General features: G+C 41.3%; 1 protein-coding gene across 6 annotated transcripts in view; it reads right to left on the bottom strand.

Annotated features, from left to right (window-relative positions):
* Positions 1-741: 741 nt before the first annotated feature.
* Csnk1g1 (casein kinase 1 gamma 1) overlaps positions 742-18,318 on the bottom strand; it is a 151,830-nt gene continuing 134,253 nt past the window's right edge. For 5 of the 6 annotated variants that reach the window (XM_046426566.2, XM_046426565.2, XM_046426567.2 and 2 more), the window contains 2 exons: positions 14,452-14,558; positions 742-6,752 (listed from right to left, as the gene is read on the bottom strand). In XM_046426566.2, the coding sequence (XP_046282522.1) occupies positions 6,698-6,752; positions 14,452-14,558 (162 nt within the window). In that variant the 3' untranslated portion in view covers positions 742-6,697. The other variant, XM_046426568.2, reaches the window with a different exon arrangement.

The raw sequence follows: 18,318 nt of genomic DNA, 5'->3' as shown, positions 1-18,318 counted from the left end.
ATACTGACAACGATCTTCCAAATTCACCTTCCCACCCCTGTCTGTGTGTGTGTGTGTGTGTGTGTAATGAAGGTTTGTCTATTTCCCCATTCCTAGGTCTAACCCTACCCATAGCCACTGAGAAAAGGTTTACTAAACCATGTGTTCAAAGTGGTGTCTTGTACATTAGGAGCTAAGGCTAAAATGGCATAAAAGCAGTCTCTCCCCCACCCCTTTTCAAAAGAAAAAAGAAATCAAGTTGATGGATAAAATGCCCTTACCGTGAAGCTTCTCTCATAATTTTATATGTGTTTTCTGCTACTTGCCTACCACTGAAAAAATAAATCGCATTAATACATAGGCAGTTTGTTTGCCATGTATGCATGTTCTTTTACATTGCACAATGGATATCTTCTGTCTAAACACATGTTCCTCATTGGTAGTGCAGAATTCTAAAACTTCCAAAAATTGTTACACAGAGTAAAATCTCACTTCTGGCTGTTCTACCATCTGAGAACCACAGGATACAGGAACTTAGCTGAGTAAGAATTTCTTTAAGTTCTAGGAATACTTGTTTTTGAAGTGACTCACAGAGAGGGTAATATTCAACCCAAGAGAAAGAAGCAAGAATGCCTACGTATCTGGCATTTTTGTTCATGGGAGCACTGAATCACATCAAATTTAGTCCTAGCCTAAGATTCCTAATTAGAAGTGAGCTACAGGTCATTAAAAACAGATAAATCGATGAACCAAACAAACAAGTAAAAGTAGTCAAGAAAGGTAAGACATTTTATTTTACATACAAAAAGGGTGCAAACTGAGTCCTTTCCTCCCCAAACTGGGAAAGAGGTATACTTAAAGATCACATTTGTGTTTTCCATGGTGCCCTAGGAAATGGGCCACTCTGAGATAACATTATCAGGACCCATTTTCCATTTTCTCCAAAGAAGGCTACTTCCTCTGCAGAGGAGTTTTCCCCAATGGTCTACAAATCTCTCCCGAAGGAACCATTTCAAATACATTTTGAAATTGACATTCATGTTTTAAAATACTACAAGTTTCATCTTCACAGCTGAGCTTTGCAACCAGTGCCAGGATTTATGAAACATTACATACTTAAAAAAAAGTAAAAAAAAAAAACAAGGCATTTAATATTCATACACTTTCACACATCAATTAAAACTCATTTCCTCAGCTGATTTATACATTATCTAGTTAAAAAAATTGCAATCAAAATCCCAACATCTTTTTAAGAGTACAGTGGGCAAAGATTGAAGAAACAGACAAATAATAATATAATAAATTAGAGTATGTAATATCTTCAATGGGAATTGCTGAATCAACATTATTTTCCATTGGGGGAAGTTTATATTTTTGGTTTCATCTCTTATCTTCTCTGCTGTTACTCTTCTCTCTGCTTGATAAATGGGGCTCATTCCCAGAGCCAGCTTGCTGAGACACTGATTTTAGAAGCTCACTATGGCTTTACCTCTGAGAATACCCAGGAACACAAGGTTCCCAGCAGCCCGGGTGGTGAGTCTTTATGAAAGTGAAATGCATACAGATGAGCGCACACACATGCAGTCACACACACCCATCTGTAAATATATTTCCCCCCAAAGAAATGGCTCATCTTTCCTGAAACATTCCTAACAGATTGATAAGCCTTCCAAAAAGCCTTTTGGTGCAAGGGCTGGCCTGGGATTTGGTCTGGAGCTCATAAAGAGAACACTGAAAATGTCTCACCTATCCTGAAAGAGGGGCTTGGGGGCAGTTGGGACAGTGGTCCTCCTATTCAGGTTACTGGAATGACTGCACTGAACCCGCATTTATTACTGTGAATAATTATCTGCTCTGAGACCTTGAAGGTGGTAATGGCACTAGCAAGTGACTGTGAATAAAAGAGGAAAAAATGAAACTCTGTCCACACAACTGAGGTTTCTTTGTGACATCAAATTTGGTAATCAAAAAAAAAAAAAATGGAGTACATATTTACTTTTTCCTTTGTATGCTGATCTACAAATACTGGAGTGGATTTCCTGGTTGGTTTTTAAGAAATATGTCAACTATATTACCTATGTTCAGGGACCTACTTACTATTCAGAATACAATGAGAAACCTATTCTTTTGCATTTACTCACCTGCAAAAGGAATCAGGAAAAATATTTTTTAAGATTGCTTACTGGGTCAGACTCTCACGACTGGTGGCTAAAACACTGCTCAAAAACTCTATACACCCACAGAGGGGCCATAGTTACTTCTTTTTCTTACGCAGAAACATGAACCAACCTTCTCCCCTCAAAAAACAAAACACCCCAACCCAAAGGAATCCCAATTTAATTCCTAACAGCCCATCACAGGAGTTGCAGTTATCAACCTCTACATGGGACTTCCCTAGTCTGCAAAGCCAAGAACCCCAGTGCCTGTCACCCACACGGCCAATCCAGACAGAGTACCTGTTATCCTGGCTCCCTAAGGGTCTCTGGAATTCATCAGCATATCTTGGGGCAATGATGGCAGTGGCCTAGCAAAGGCAATGCTGGCTATTTGGCCCTGCAAACTCCTAATCCAAGAAAGTTTAGCCTTAGCATGGCTCTGACACTAGAGACAACAGTGTCAGGGTAACTCAATGAGAATGGAAAACTGGCTTAAATATGAAAATGGAAGGGATGGCTAGGACACAGGAGGCATGTAGGTTTGGGAGAGATGCTTAAGAAGAAATATCAAGTTCTTTTGAGGAGATGCTTTCTAGGGTGCCTTTTCTTATTTTTGAGAAATGCAGGTCATGCTTGCTCATGGAGAGGTGGAATGGATTATATCTTTTTCATTGACAAAAAGTTAAGGTGAAGTTCATTAGTAACCACTTTTAGCATACTGTAGATTTCTGGCATTAAAGGCAGTTACTACTAACACTGAAAAAAGCACTACCAGCATACATTTCCAGTGAACTAAGTTGGAAATTCCTTTAGGGCTGATGGAAACCCCATTTGGCCAATGAGCAGGGACTATTTCTGTGTGCTTGGAGTTCACTGAAAAATAAACAGGAAACTAACACTTCTGTTAGAAACCTCAGGATCTCTCTGGTCTCCTGCAGCTCACCCAATCCAAAGTAAAATGCAATTTTAACGGAAGGCTCACCTAGGCACCCGATTTATACCTTCCTAGACCCTGTTTACACCATTCAGACCCCAAGAAGAATGTTAATTAAGGTAGTCATGAACTCATGCTGGCTGCTGGGACACTCACTCCCCCTTACATGATTAGCTTGCACAGGAACAAATTCTGGTCCAGTCACAAGTAGAGCACACTTAGTGGAATCCTGCCTGATTGACTTGATCCACTCAGGCTACAGTGTCTGAGGAGAGCTTGAGAGAACTCCTGGGACTGAACTCAGGGGTACCCAACTACTGAGGTAAACTCCCAGCCTTTTTGAGACAGGGTCTAAGTTGCCCAGGCTGGCTGGGAACCTGTGATCCTCGTGGTTCAGCCTCCCAAGTGGCTGCGATTACAGAAGTGCACCACTGCACCTGGCTGATAACTCTTAATGCGTTTTTATGAACAGATGTTCAGTTAGCTTTAAGGGGGAATCCCAAAGAATTTGCATCAATCCCAAAGAAAATGGCCTCTGGCATCATAGCTGTGAGTGAAAAGGAGAAAAGTTAAAAACTTCAGAACAAGGGCTTGGGATATAGCTCAGTTGGTAGAGTACTTGCCTTGCATGTATGCATAAGGCCCTGGGTTCAATCCCCAGAACCAGAAGAAAAAAAAAAAATTAGAACAAGTGGATTTGGAGGGTGTGGGAGATGGGGAAGGAGTGACTATCCTTTAAGGATCTGGCTGAGACATAAAGCCAAACTGCAGCAACCCGCGGGGCTGGAACTGATGGCCAAATTGCTTCTTGGTTATTCAGTTTTTGTGTTGGTTTGTTTTTCTTAGGGAATAATAGAATCTCTCAGATCTGGGACCACCTTGGAGTGTCATAGCCTTGGAAGGATCACCATTACCCTGCATGCTAAAGGGACCCGGGGTTCTTCTGAAACCAATATCTAAGTGCTTTATGAGGGCTAGAGGGTGAGAACAGTGCATCAGGAAGGACCCCACCCACAACACCCCCCCACCGCCAACTGCTCAGGTTCAACCCCTCAAGAGCTAGCCTATAAAAAATTTTAAGACAAAAAAAAGCCACAGACCCAGCTGTAAAGGCAGCCTGCCCTGCAGCCACACTGTTTTGTGGAAGTGGGGTGGGGGAGGCACTTTGTGGGATACAGTGTGCCCAGATGCTCCAGGCTTTGCCACTATTTCCCCTGCCCTCCCTTGAGAGGTAAGGCATTTCTATACAGGGGTGAAGAAGTTAAATTTTCTGTACAGGAAGTTAGAGTTGCTCAAATACCAAATGAGAGACTAAATTTTAGTGATGGGCTCCAACCACTAGGTAATGGCAAGGAAGTATACCCCAATCTTCAAAATCTTTGTGGGAAATGGGTATGGACACTTGCCTCTCCCTGCCACTCTGTTTCATATACAATAATATTTCTTTTCAAGAAATGAGAGGTTACAATCTTTACATAAATTAAGCAGGTTTGAAGCCAGTGAAATGTTTTTCCCTAGCCAAGGTCTAATGGAAGAGGTGAAGCCCAGTAAGTCTGATTCATGTGAATGCTGCTATCTCTGCTCCACATGGGGTACATCAAGGGACTTGTCAGGAAATACCAACTACCAGAAAGTATCCCCGCAACTTCCAGTCCAAAAAACAGCCCCTACACCTCAAGCCAGGAGGTGAAAATTTCTGTGGTTTGCACCACAAATCACCACACCAAGTCATTCGCCATTATTCTTCACGGTTAGCTCTTTACTCCCAGATCAAGACCACTTTCCCTGATATCACCCTTTCTCTTCTGTCACATTTGGAAAGAGGAGTCATTTGAAAAGCCACTAAACTTGAATGAAAATCTAACATGGGAAGATTAACTTCACACATTAACTTTTCAAACAGAGGATGAGAAACCTAGATGCTTTTTGGTAATAAGTCACGTGACTAGATCATGGTGGGAGGTGGGAGGTAGAGGGTGTACTGGGAATACAAGCTTATATGCTCCACTATCTTATCTGGAAGGAGTCTATATCCCATTGAGAATATAATTTTAGACATTTCATTCAGGCCCCCTTTTCCTGGAATTTTCCAGCACCAAACAATCTTACCCTCCTTTTCACTGCATCCCCATGCACTGAGTTCTAAGCCTGCTACTGTGGACCTGCTCAAAAAGAACTTCATGGGCTTAGTTTCTGATAAGGCAGTCCAGACCAAATGCTATAACTCAGCCATTGGGGCAGACAGGACACACTATCATTTGCTTTTCCTGGCCCTATGATGCCACATCCTGAGGCTTCTCTGGCATTTGGAAGGCAGTTCACTGTCTTCTTTTTGTCCAATAGTGGCAATACAGTGGTGGCTGTTTAATCACTAATCCTGTCACCAAAAAGTCACATGGCTATAATAGGAAGTCCCTGGCAGTGGAGGAAACAGACATTTCAGATATTTTTTTGTTAAGCATCTCCTTCACTGGGATGAGCTGTCTCCTGGTCACGGTCTGACTTGGCTGCTCATTCCATCCTGGAGAGCTAGGATTTCAAACTGCAGGCTGATTAGGTAAAGAGGCTCTGGTAGGGACATTCTTCAGCAGCTGAGAAGATGAATAAAATTCAAGTATGTTTTCTTGCCAACCTGAGTATTCACTCAGAATGACACAGAGTTTGGCTTCTCTTCTGGGTGCTGCTGATCAAACTGTTTCCATTGAGAATGTCCTCTGGACCCACATTTTCTCTGAATGGCTTGGCTGGTCCATCCCCCTCAAAACAGAAAAAAAAGTCAAAACCCCCTCAAAAAACAGACACAATATGCATCTGCCATGTTTTCTTTTCTTTCTTCTTTTTTTTTTTTTTTGTTAAAAAAAAACTAAAACAAAACTAAAAGTGCAATAAAGTCAGTTTTCTTTCCTTTGCTCAGAACAATTTGCATGTACTGCTACTGCCTGGAGAAAGGAATTTGTTTGTCAAAAAAGCTAAGAACACCAACACATGGGGACAGTAGACTGCAGATTTCTCACAGCTTGTGTCCTACAGTGTAACTTCATAGGAGGGAGGGAAGAAGAAACCTGAACCCTAGGGCCAGCTGGGTTGTAGGCTGCTCAGAGGGAGAGGAAGCCATACTGCCAGGCACTCCTGGGAAGTGGAGAAGATCTTCTGGGACCAGGCTGCATCTTCCTGCTACCTTCTTGGCCACACCCCCAGCCTCTTGAGCTCCTACTACAGACACAGCATTTAGCTCACTAGCTTTGATGCTGGAGAGGGTTGAGGGTGGGGCAAGAACCAGGAGTAAAGTAGAAGGGGAGGGAAGAGAATAGTAGTCCTTGAGTTTTTGTGAATGACACCTTCACTGTAAACAATGGGAAGGAGAGTCAACCAGGTAGCCCCAAGGGCAAGCAGTGGAGGAGCAGCAGCTCTGGGACCTGCTCAGAGCCTCAGACAGGCGGAGACAGCAACTGACCCACTGGGCCCTGGCTGCCCGCACTGGCTCCTTCTGGGGCATCTGTTTTCTTCTTTTTGGTTTGGATCTCCACCCTCCCCTACAGGGGAGTCCCTTCCAATGAGAAATGGCAGGAGCTGCAGGTGCAATCGAGTCAAGAGTCCCCAGGGCCTGAGGACTCCTAGGAGGCACTGGTCACTTATGGCGCTGAGCAGTCTTCTTCCTTTTCCTCTTAAAGAAACAGCAGCACCTGGAGCACAAGGAACATTGCAAATCAGTGCTAGTGGTCTGCAGTTTCCAGCAGACCTCTGCCTGCTTCTGCTTCTTGCAGGGTGGGGTTTCCCTCTCTGGTACCCACCACCCACAGGCTGCCCACCATCTACAGTGCGCCCACTGGAGGCAGCAGGCAGTGTCTGCCAGGAAAGCCAAATGAAATAGTTGCTTAATTTCAATCTGCCCAACATAACTATTCAAATGCTACAGGTCAGGCTGGGCTGAAACATGGATTTTTTTGGAAGAAGGGTAAAGACAGCGTCTCTCCTAGTTTAAAACTCAACCCACCTGCCTCATCTTTATCTAGAACGAGGCTGGGGGTCCTCAAGGCTGCATAAAATTAGCCTGCACTCTCTGCTCCTTGATATTGAGGGGAAATTATTTAATGCAACTCACTAGCTGGTGGGCAAGAAAGCTAAACTAATGCAAATAAATCCCTTAGAACGTATGGAGCTCTGAGAAGGTCTCATATTGCAACCAAGAAAAGGATTAGTGATTCTCTCAATCCCCATTTCTGTCCCCACTAGATGCCTGGCACAAGCAGGAGAAGCCCTGACTTAAACAAAAACTGTGAACCCCTATCTCCTGAGGCCAGCATAGCCCCCTTTCCATTCTGAGGAGACCACTGCCTCAGCCCATGAGCTGATCCTCAGGAGGTTCTCTGGCTGCAGGTTACTCCTTATTTAGCTTCCTGAGACTGCTGCTGCTGTGTCAGATGTAGTTATGAACTAACCCTGTTTAGGGTAGAGGTTGGGGCCTACTCCCTTCATGCCATCTCCTGGGGAACAGGTACACTTCTGGCACTTCCCTAAGCCTCAGTATCCCTTCCTCACTCCAGCTTTGGCTTAAGAAGCATCACTCTTGCTTTGGCAATCCAGAGTGGGGTGATGAGGGCTTTGGCAATGCTGGTGGCAAAAGATATGCTCTCTACAAGGAACTGATACATGGGAAATGAGAATGTGAGGGGCGGAAGGCAATGGATGAGTCAATGATGCCAAATGATGGAGGGGAGTGAAGTTCGAAGTGTAGCTCAGACTTGCTGGATCCTTGAAAGAAAAGCTTTTCTGAGAAGAAAAGTTTAAGTCTCTTGCATAATCCTTCTAGGATAAATGCCAAGAATATAGATAAGGAAATACAGAATTATTTTTCACTTCCCATACCCCTAAATTCTCCACACTAAGATTACCTCTTGTTTTAGTTATATTCTGTGGTATTACTACATCTGATGGAATTATTAACAACTTGGAGGGCCAGGGTTGTGGCTCTGTGGTAGAGTGCTTGCCTAGCATGTGTGAGGCACTGGGTTCAATCCTCAGCACCATATAATAAATAAATAAAAACTTGAGAGACGCAGCAACTCAGGAGGCTGAGGCAGAAGGATCTCAAGTTCAAAGCCAGCCTCAGGAGCTTAGCAAAGCCCTGAGTAACTTAGTGAGACCCTGTCTCAAAATTAAAAAAATATAAAGGACGGGGGATGTGGCTCAGGCATTAAGCACATCTAGGTTCAATCGCTGGTACCAAAACCAAAATGAAACAAAACAAACTTGGAGAACGTTCCTTAGAAGGCAGAAATAAATATTTACACAGAAAATGATGTGCTTTAACCATATCTGAATGAATCAAACTTGCAAATTTTGGAAAGGAGAGTTTCCTAACAAATTTTCTTTGAGCATAACAATGACATTTTAAAATACCACTAATGGGACAGTAGAATAAACCATAATTCTCCTATTTTCATATATGAATACATGACCAGTATAACTCTACATCATGTTTAACAACAAGAATGGGATTCTGATTTGAGTAAGTTATACTCCATGTATGTGTAATATGTCAAAAACATTTTAATGTCATGTATAACTAAAAATAACAAATAGCAAAGAGATTTTCCTATGGAAAAAAAAGTACCATTAATGGGTGCAAATATAATTACTAACCAAAGTGTCACACAGATTCAAGAACAGAATAAATTCTTTTAAATATAAATGACCAGCACTTCTGATGGCTTAAGATAGTCTTCAGTGGAAACCCTGAGGAAGAATTCAAGAAAAAAACTGGTCTTGTTCTCTCTCTCTCTCTCTCTCTCTCTCTCTCTCTCTCTCTCTCTGTGTGTGTGTGTGTGTGTGTGTGTGTATGTATGTATGTGTATTAGAGTAAGACCAAATTGAATGTCCAGCAATATTTAAAGAGGCAAAGTTAATCTCATGGGATCCCTAATATTTCAATAGTCTTACTGATCCTTTTGAACCATGATTTTCACAGGTATTACTAACTTTTTTTTAAAAACCTTTATTTCATTTATTTATTTGTATGTGGGTGGTATTAAGGATCGAACCCAGGGCCTCCTCGCACATGCTAGGTGAGCACTCTACTGCTGAACCATAACCCCAGCCCAACTAACTTTTAAGTTAATTTCTATTCTTATTTTCTTTGGAGGATGCTAAAATGATGATTTTGTGTTTTTAAATAAAAGGAGTTGTCAAGAGTGGTGGCGCACATCTAATAATCCCAGCAACTCAGGAAGGTGATACAGGAGGATCCCAAGTTCAAGGCCAGCCTCAGCAACTTAGTGGGACCCTATCTTAAAATAAAAATAAAAAGGACTGGTGATATAGCTCACTGGTAAAGTGCTCCTGGATTCAGTTCCAAGTATAAAATAAATAAACAAAAATAAAAAATAAATAAAAGGAATCAAAAAATGTTTGAAATACTGGCCCACATCAAGCCATACAATGACTTCTCTTTTACCTCCTTCGAGGCAAACCAAACAAATTAATATCTGGTATACCATAACCTGATGTGCAGTGTGTAATCGCTGGAGTGGAGAAGTGTTGTGAGCTGTCCTTCAGAGGAACTGCAATATTTTAAATTTAGAGCCCTAGATTAATTTTTACTTTTATTACAGTTAAAGCTTCAGCAGTAACACAAGCTATTAACAATTCCACTCATGAGGAAGTAGGCCCTACATCCTGCTCTTTAATTGTTTGGTTTCTGCAGTAATGACTAGCAACAGGACCCATTAAACTGGGCTAGACTCCAGACTAAGTCCACTGAGTGACTTCATACCAGTGTGTTATTTTCAGAAGAAAATCAGGCCAGGTGATCAATACCTCTGTGTCTTTCCAGTTGATTCTTTGATTATTTGAATAACAAGAGGTTCTTAACATGCTAGAGCAAAAACTGATCCAAGACTCCTGAGGAGCCATCAGGCACTATTCCTGCAGTTCTTTGACTAACTACCCTTTTCATATCACTCTCTTACTGTGTCCTGTTCTTTCCCTTCAGCTACTCCGCTATGTTCCTCTTCTCTGCCATACCTGCACATTCTTTCTTTCCTCTAAAACTTGGCTTGAGTTCTGCTATGCCCATGAAGTCTTCCTTGACCATTCACAGTGATTTCTTGGCCCCTTCAGCCTTCTAGGAATGATAATGTAAGTGTACTGGAGAATTCCTTGTTATTTCACCTAATATCATGTCTTATCTCTCCAGGCAGACCTTGAGACTCTAACTTAGAGTTCTTAGTACAGGTTTTTTCTTTTTGGTATCAGGGATTGAACCCAGGGGCTGTATAACCCATTAAGCCACATCCCCAGCCCATTTTTATATTTTACTTAGAGACAGGGTCTTGCTGAGTTGCCTGATGCCTTGCTAAGTTGCTGAGGCTGGCTTTGAACTTGCAACCCCTCTGCTTCAGCTTCCCAAGCTGCTGGGAGTACAGGCATGCACTACCATGCCCAGCCCAAGTACAAGTTTTGATGAGCACAACAAGACTGCAAGAATTTTCAACAGGATCATGTGACTGACATCTCACAGGAAAAATATAGACCACAACAATGTCAGATTACACAGACACATATTCGCAAAACGAATAGGCCAAATGTGCTCTTTGAAACCATAAGAATATAAATCCTACCTCCATAAAACCCAACTGTTATCTTTAATACATTCCCATCCCTAGGAAAGCCCTGTAGGCAATTTGGCCTAGAACAGTTAGGGATCAGAAACCAGTGCCCAACCCAATCACTGAAGAAAATAAAAATGAGGTAGTCAGAGTCCAGCAGGCTGTTATCATGGTGTAGAATGTGGCCCTATGCATGAAGGCAATGTGGGAGAGTTTCAATTCCAGACTGCAATAGACCAGCAAGTTCAGGAGCACCTGGAAGATCACAAGCATTGTCCAGGAAGAGAGCTAGGGGGTTCCCTGTCTTGCAGCAAGAATGTTTGTCACCGATAATGAATCCTTTAGGTGTTCCATTTCCATATATACCCCCTGTTGTTGCCAAGAAAGCATTCGAGAAGCCTTCTCTGGGAGTAGAAGTGACAGGCTCCAATATTTCCATCATCTGAGTCAGCCCTTGGCCTACTATACTCTCATAGGAATAAAGAAAGTGAACAGAAAACAAACAAAATAACCCCCAAAACAACAACAATAAAATGTCCATCTTTCCCTAAGGGGTTCTTTTTTGAGACTCCCACTCTACAGATGGAAGAATTAGCTAAAGAAAAAAAGATACTTTTTTTCCAGAGCGGCCAATTTCCAAGTTAGAAACCCAATTGCAGAATGTGAAATTATCTGGTAACAACATCAATCCTTGTGGTTGGCAAGGGAACAACTGATACCTGAACAACTGCTATATTAACCTTTTTTTACCTCAGTCTCTCTCCCTTTAATAATACCTGGCCATATTATTTTGGGAGAAAATTTGCTCTGCCAAAAATAAAAAAAGACAATTTTGGATAATGTGGAATGTTATTTGCAGAGGTGGCAGAGAAAAATGAGGTAGGTTTAAAAAGAAAGAAGGAACAGATTAATTTCTGGGTGTAGGCCTGCCCCATCCCTACTTTGTGGATCTAGCTCCCCAGTCTGGGTGGTTATGGCACAGGAGGCATATGGAAGCCATTTATGTTTCCTAAAGCATTTTGTTTGGCTTTGCCAATCCCAGCCTAGTCTGGTCCGCTCCCCTTGCATGTGTACTAGAGAGAGGGACTCACCACAGGTTGAGCATTTTCAGGCAGCTACAGAGTATGTAAAGAGAAAAAACACAGAAAGGAAGAAAGAAAGAAAGAGATATTAGTCCACAAAGATGAGATGGAAGCGACTCCCTGTGAGCCATGCAAACATGCAGTATGTGTCTGTGTTTAGTTTCTTCCTGTTGAGGTAGGCTGAGTAGACCACTTTGTTTCCACATTAAAGTTGAGGGGGCAGGAGCCTGACAGAAGCAACAAGGTGGGAAGTGGATCTTAGGGGGAAGGCAAAACAGAAAGAATTGGTAGAAGTCCCAGGATAGCCTTTCTTGAGCAACTTTCAGGAAGGTGGCAGGGGAAAGAGCAAATGACCCTGCATGTAACAACTCAGTCAGGCACACTTGAGCTATTTGGTTCTCGAACAAGGTCTTCCTGTACAATGTTGAGCTATCCTCTCCTACACCGAGGGAAAAAGAAGTCCCTTGCTTTCTACAAGCACAACATGCCTGACTAAAGCAACTAGCAGTTAACTCTTGCTCCAGAGAGGGAGAAAAGGTTTAAGAGACACTTTATCTTATCAGATGAACCAGAGGGAGGATGGTCACTGCTGTGGTCATAACCACCAGAGAAGTGCCTAAATCTACTCTTATTAATTCTCAGGAGAAATGAGGTTCAGGTTTATAAGGTCACAGCTGAAGTCTAGATAACTTGAAATGCCTGTGTACTTATATAACAAAAAATCAACTGAAAAGCTGCTTGCCCTCCTCACCCTTCCAACCATACTTAAACAAGGACATGTGTCCTGCAGCTAACAGAAAAAAGAAAGCCAAATGTTCATTTTGCTCACAGAACAAAAACCAAAATCCTATATTTTCACTTCACAGAAAACAAGTTGGATGAGGAACCCAAATTCAAAAGCTTGGAAGTGAAGGTGTCACAGTCTCCCAATACCCAAGACGAATCTTAATACAGGCAACAGCGCCCCTTACCCAATAAACAGGCTGCATGAACAAATGGCATCCCAGCTGCATGCAATGAGGGGTTTTTCAAGACGCCTCATGTTTCTCTAGCTGAGACTTCTTCCCAGGAGAATGATCAAGCAAGTAGACACATGGCTACCCTGTCCCTGCCCCACCACCCCCAGAGGGCCAAGAATAACAACACATGGCTGGGCCCTGACAGTTCCCTACACAAGATGGATTGGTAGCACATAAAATCATCAGGGAAATAGCAAACAAAATGCCCTATTCCATAAGCTGTTGGAAGACTGGTCAAATACAATGGCTCCCCTTCTGGCTTCTACACCTTTCAGAAGGCCCAAACCTGGAACTGGTGGCAAAGATGCACAGTGGTCTTTGTTGTTACATGGGAAGACTTTAAACTCTCTTTATATTCTAGAATTTGGATTTTACCGCAACAGAATACACCAAACTGAACTCTATGTGAATGGCCCTCTATCTTACACACAAGACACAAACACCATACTCACATACACAATTACTGTACACGTTTACCAAAATGAAATGAGATGAATGGGTTCAAAAAATAAATCTATATTAGGCATATCATAAGACTAAAGTCCATTTGATCTTTGTATTCAAAGTATAATATTAAATTCAGAGTAGAACTAAAAGCAACAGCCACAAGTGTGAACTAGGAGTGGGAGGTAGAGGTAGTTATAGATATGGCTGTGTTTCAAGATCAGATCATGCCTGATGGTTCCTAACCTTGGTTGCACATTAGAACTACATGAACTTTTAAATTTTTTCATGCTCAGGCCAGATTCCAATAAACAAATCAGAATCTCTAGGGCCAGACTCGGGCATCTGTATTTTCTAACATGTCCCAGGTGACTCCAAAGTGCTGCCAGGGTTAAAACCCAGAAGGTAAGAATACCTTAATATTTATTGAGGAGAATGGAAGAAAAATTGAGTTCCCAAACATGGCCAAAGTTCCTGAGAATAGGAGATATGTTTCCTTACTAAAAATGGTCTGCTGGCATAACCCTCCCAGAAAAAAGGGATAGAAGTGGCAAAATGCTGCGTTTGCAGCAGAATCAGCAATTATTTCACCTTCCATCCCAGAATTTAAGAGTTTAAACACAGACCATGCAGATAGCACCAAGGGACTGGTGATATGGGCAGAGCAAGACATATACATGCAAGAGAAGCAGAAAAAGGCATGAGGGTAACTGCCTCACCTTCTTGGGATTAGGGTCACTTCCCTTCCTTTCCAAAACACTCACAGGTGCAAACTATTTTTCTTGTCTTTATTTATTTAGACTCCAGAATCATTTGAGAGCCCTGAAACCCTTGTTCCAGAACTGAACACCCACGGTTGTTGGCCAACAATCAAAAATTTAATGCTGTTCAGCACAGTTCATGGTTTAAAAGTTTCCCCCCCCCCCCTCATAGGAAGTATGAAACTCTAGGACTCCCAGAGGCTCATGGCTAGTATCTGCTGTAGCCCTTACAATGTAATTCTTATAGTTCATTATATCCTTTGCACCAGAAAAACTTGACTATTGTCCCATAAATCACAGCTAAAGAAGGGCAGCAGCAGCCTTAAGATAGCATGCAAAAAACAAGGGAAGAAAGCTATGGACAGTTGCATGAAGAATCCAAGTCTGAGATGAGCAGTACACAGAGAGGAGGAGACAGAAAAGATTTTCCAATCCATGACTCAAGAACCCCCTTGACATATGAACGTACTTAGCTTCCTCCACTACCTCCACCTCGGCATGAGCTGTGATTGGTGCATTGGAGTGCGCTCCTGTGGGGTCATCAACATTCAGCTCTCCATTGGTTGAGCTAACCACCTGAAAAAGAAAGACAGATTGTGACAAGCACCATGGCAGTATGAACCTCCTGCCAGCACCAGAGTGGGTCACTAAGGGAGATTATGTCTCTAATCTTAGGCTAGAGTCAGGCAGTGTCTAGAATGTTTGATTTCCTGGGTTAATAGGCCAAGTGTCCTAATTCAGGGAAGATTCCCAGACCCATATCATGTGAGAACACTAAATTCAATGATAATAAATGATAATAATTACTTCTACACTGAGAGCTACTTTGTGTCATGCTCTCCCCTACACTGTGTGTGTGTGTGTGTGTGTGTGTGTAAATTTTGTTTGGTTCTGGGGATCAAAGCCTGATTTCATTGTGCATGTTAGGCAAGCACTCTATCATGAAATATACCCCATCCCATGTGTGTATGTAAAATTAATCCTCACAAAAATCCCAGGAAATAGGTAATATTACTTTCTTTTTATAGATGGAAATGCTAAGAAATAACATAACCAAAGGTTAAGTCAGCGTTTGTGGACTTCCATGAGAAAAATTTGTCCTAAACATAGATTCTTTCATATTGCAAAAATGCATACAGTACTTTATCATATTAAAAATAACTGTACAGCTGACCTCTAATGATAAAATCACTTTGCTCCCTCGACCATCGTGGGCAAATTGCACTCCTCTGTTTATTATGCTATAGTCATATAGACTCAGTAATGATGGTTTAAAAAAAAATCTGAAAAGGAAACTAAAAGTGGTCACCAAAAACTATGAAAAATCACACTTTCCTTCAGAAATTTCTTCATGGTTTTGACCACTGGTTTGAAGTTACTTGAATAACAAGACTGCCACATCCTCTCTGGTGAGAGGGAAAAACAATAAGGAAACACTTTCCCTTAGAAAATCAGTCTTATTTCAACGACCTTTATTTAGGTTCACTGTCATCCCAGTTCACACTGATGGTCCCCCGAACTGTAAATGAAGGCTCTCACTCCTGTCATCTGGTTAATGTGGACCCGATCAGGCTTCTCTTGCTTGTGCAGCTGCTTCTGCCACCTGGTTTCATTTTCAGCACATGATTCCTGTTTATGTGGGTGCTGGGGAGTGGGAAAAGGGACCCCGCTGGACAAACCACTCTGCTGTTAAAGACCTTGGCTGAAACATGGGAGAGAACCACAAAATAGGATAAATGGTTCAGATATCATATGCCCTATTTGAGACTGTTCTTACAGGTTGATGTGAGAATTATATAAGAAATGTATGAGACAGTGTTAGGTACAATACCTGGTACACAATAATGAAGGCTGCACAGCACAGGAATAAAAATGGGTTCTAGAGTTAATCATCCTTGGGTTTGAACCCTAGCTCTAGCACTTACTTGCTGCTGGTCCCTGGGCAAGGTCCTTGACCTTTCTATGCCTGAGTGTCCTAGTCTGTAAGTGGGGAAACAATATTGCTTATTACCTAATGGGGTCAGAGTAACTAATCCATATAAAGTACTTGGCCCAATCCATAAAAAGTACTTGGCTTGGGTCTTGACACATGGTAATGGATTAATAAATGTTCATTTTACTGTTATTCTCCCTCCATAAATGTTTATATATTGATTTGTTGTGGTATTATGGACTGAACACAGAGCCTTGCACATGCCAGGCAATAATCTACCGTTGAGCTACATCCCCAACCTTTTAAAAGTTTATTTTGTGATAGGGTTCTCAGTTGTGTGATCTCCTTCCTCAGCCTCTCAAATAGCTGGGGTTATACAGGAGTGTGCCACTATGCCTAGATCATAAATGTTTAATATTGTTATTATTTTTGTAATTCCGGGGATTGAACACAGGATCTTTTGCATGCTAATTAAGTACTCTATCAATGAGCTACAACCCCAGCCCATAAATGTTTACTTATACCTATCTCTAGCTTTAGGTGCTTACTAGCAGCTAGACCACAAAAATTTCCTAGCATTTCATATGTCTTACACTTTCTAATTTCTCTTCCCTATGAATTCAGTCCACAATAAAAATTCTTGGGTGATCAAAGGAAAAAGAGGTTATTTCCATTTTACATAAAGAAAAAGGTAGGAGGAAAAAGTTGGTAGAGCAGCCTTTGGGGAAGACAGAATGAATACTACCCCATCAGCAATTTACAGTCACCATTATTTCTAAACTAGAATAATTACTGCTCTTACATAAGATTTTTTAAAAATTAAAATAATGTGGAGCTACGGTTGTGGCTCAGCAGTAGAGCGCTTGCCTAACGTGTGAGGCCCTGGGTTCGATCCTCAGCACCACATATTAATAAAATAAAATAAAGGTATTTTGTCTACCTACAACTAAAAAATATTTTAAAATAATGCTGTATAGTTAGTGAAGAAACTACAGCTGGATCCAAGTTTCAGGTCAGCCTCAGAAATCTGGAGAGAGGGGTTATGGTTCAGTGGTAGCGCACCTGCCTAGCATGTGTGAGGCACTGGGTTCGATTCTCAGTATCACATATAAACAAATAAACGAATAAAGGTCCATCAATAACTAATAAAAAATTTAAAAAAGAAAAAGAAGAAACCTGGAGAGACCCTAAGCAACTTAGTGAGACTATCTCAAATAAAAATGGATGAGGATGTATCTCAATGGTAGAGCACCCCTAGGTTCAATCCCCAATACCAAAACCAAAACAAAACAATTAAAAAAAAAAAAAAAAACCTCAAAAAACTCCTACAACATTAAATTTGGACTTTGTGTGAGGGAGACCCAAATTTCTACTACTAATTAAATTTAGCATCTCTGAATAGTAGATAACCTGATCATATGTATAATCATCTGGCATGATTAATACTATACAGCAAAGTATTCTTGTTCCTTCTTTTAAAAAAACAAAACTGGTGACTGCTATAGATTAAAACGGATTAGGAAGGCTGGAGTTGTAGCTCAGTGCTTGCCTTGCATGTGTGAGTCATTGGGTTCTATCCTCAGCACCACATAAACATAAATAAATTAACTAAAAGTACCGTGTCCATCTACAACTAAAATAGATTAATTATATATATGTATGTGTGTGTGTGTGTGTGTGTGTGTATAAATAAGATTAGGAGACTAAGGGATTGAAGGAGACTGAAGAGGCCTAACAACCCATGCAATGCATGTATCTTGTTTAGAACTTAAAAACTATAATAGTGATTTTGGGGACAACAGGAATTGAGGGAAATGTGATGTAGATTATGAAATTATTACTTTTCTTAGAAATGACAATGGTGTTATTGGCTACATGAGAGAATATCTTCTTAGGAGATGCAGGCTGAAGTATATGGGGTAAGATGTAATGATTGCTGCACCTTATTTTCAAATGATTAGGCAAGCATACACAGAGAGAAAATTAAAGCAAGTGTGGCAAAAATCTTAACGATTTGTTAATCTAGTTCAAGTATTTTCTCAACTTTCCTGTGGATTTGAAAACTTCAAGTTAAAACTGGAGAAAAGGCAATGCTTGTAATCCCAGCAGCTCAGGAGGCTGAGGCAGGAGGATTGTGAGTTCAAAGACAGACTGGGCAATTCAGTGAGGCCCTAAGCACTCAGTGACACATTGTATCCAATAAAATATAAAAAGAGCTGGGGATGTGGCTCAGTGGTTAAGTGCCCCTGGATTCAATCCCCAGTACCACAAAACAACAACAACAACAAAAAGCCAACAACCATCAAACAAAAAAACTGGAGGCAAAAACCCAGCAAAAACAAAAAGTTGAAGAGAAAAGGTTTACAAATAGAGAATCACAGAAATACTCTTAACACTATACTA

Source organism: Marmota monax, unplaced genomic scaffold, assembly GCF_021218885.2.
Source record: "Marmota monax isolate L192 unplaced genomic scaffold, Marmota_monax_Labrador192_F-V1.1 WCK01_AAM20220418_F8-fsc00078, whole genome shotgun sequence".
NCBI classification, from domain to species: domain Eukaryota; kingdom Metazoa; phylum Chordata; class Mammalia; order Rodentia; family Sciuridae; genus Marmota; species Marmota monax.
Note: the sequence above shows the minus strand (reverse complement) of the source record. Positions and strands in the feature narration are given on the sequence as shown.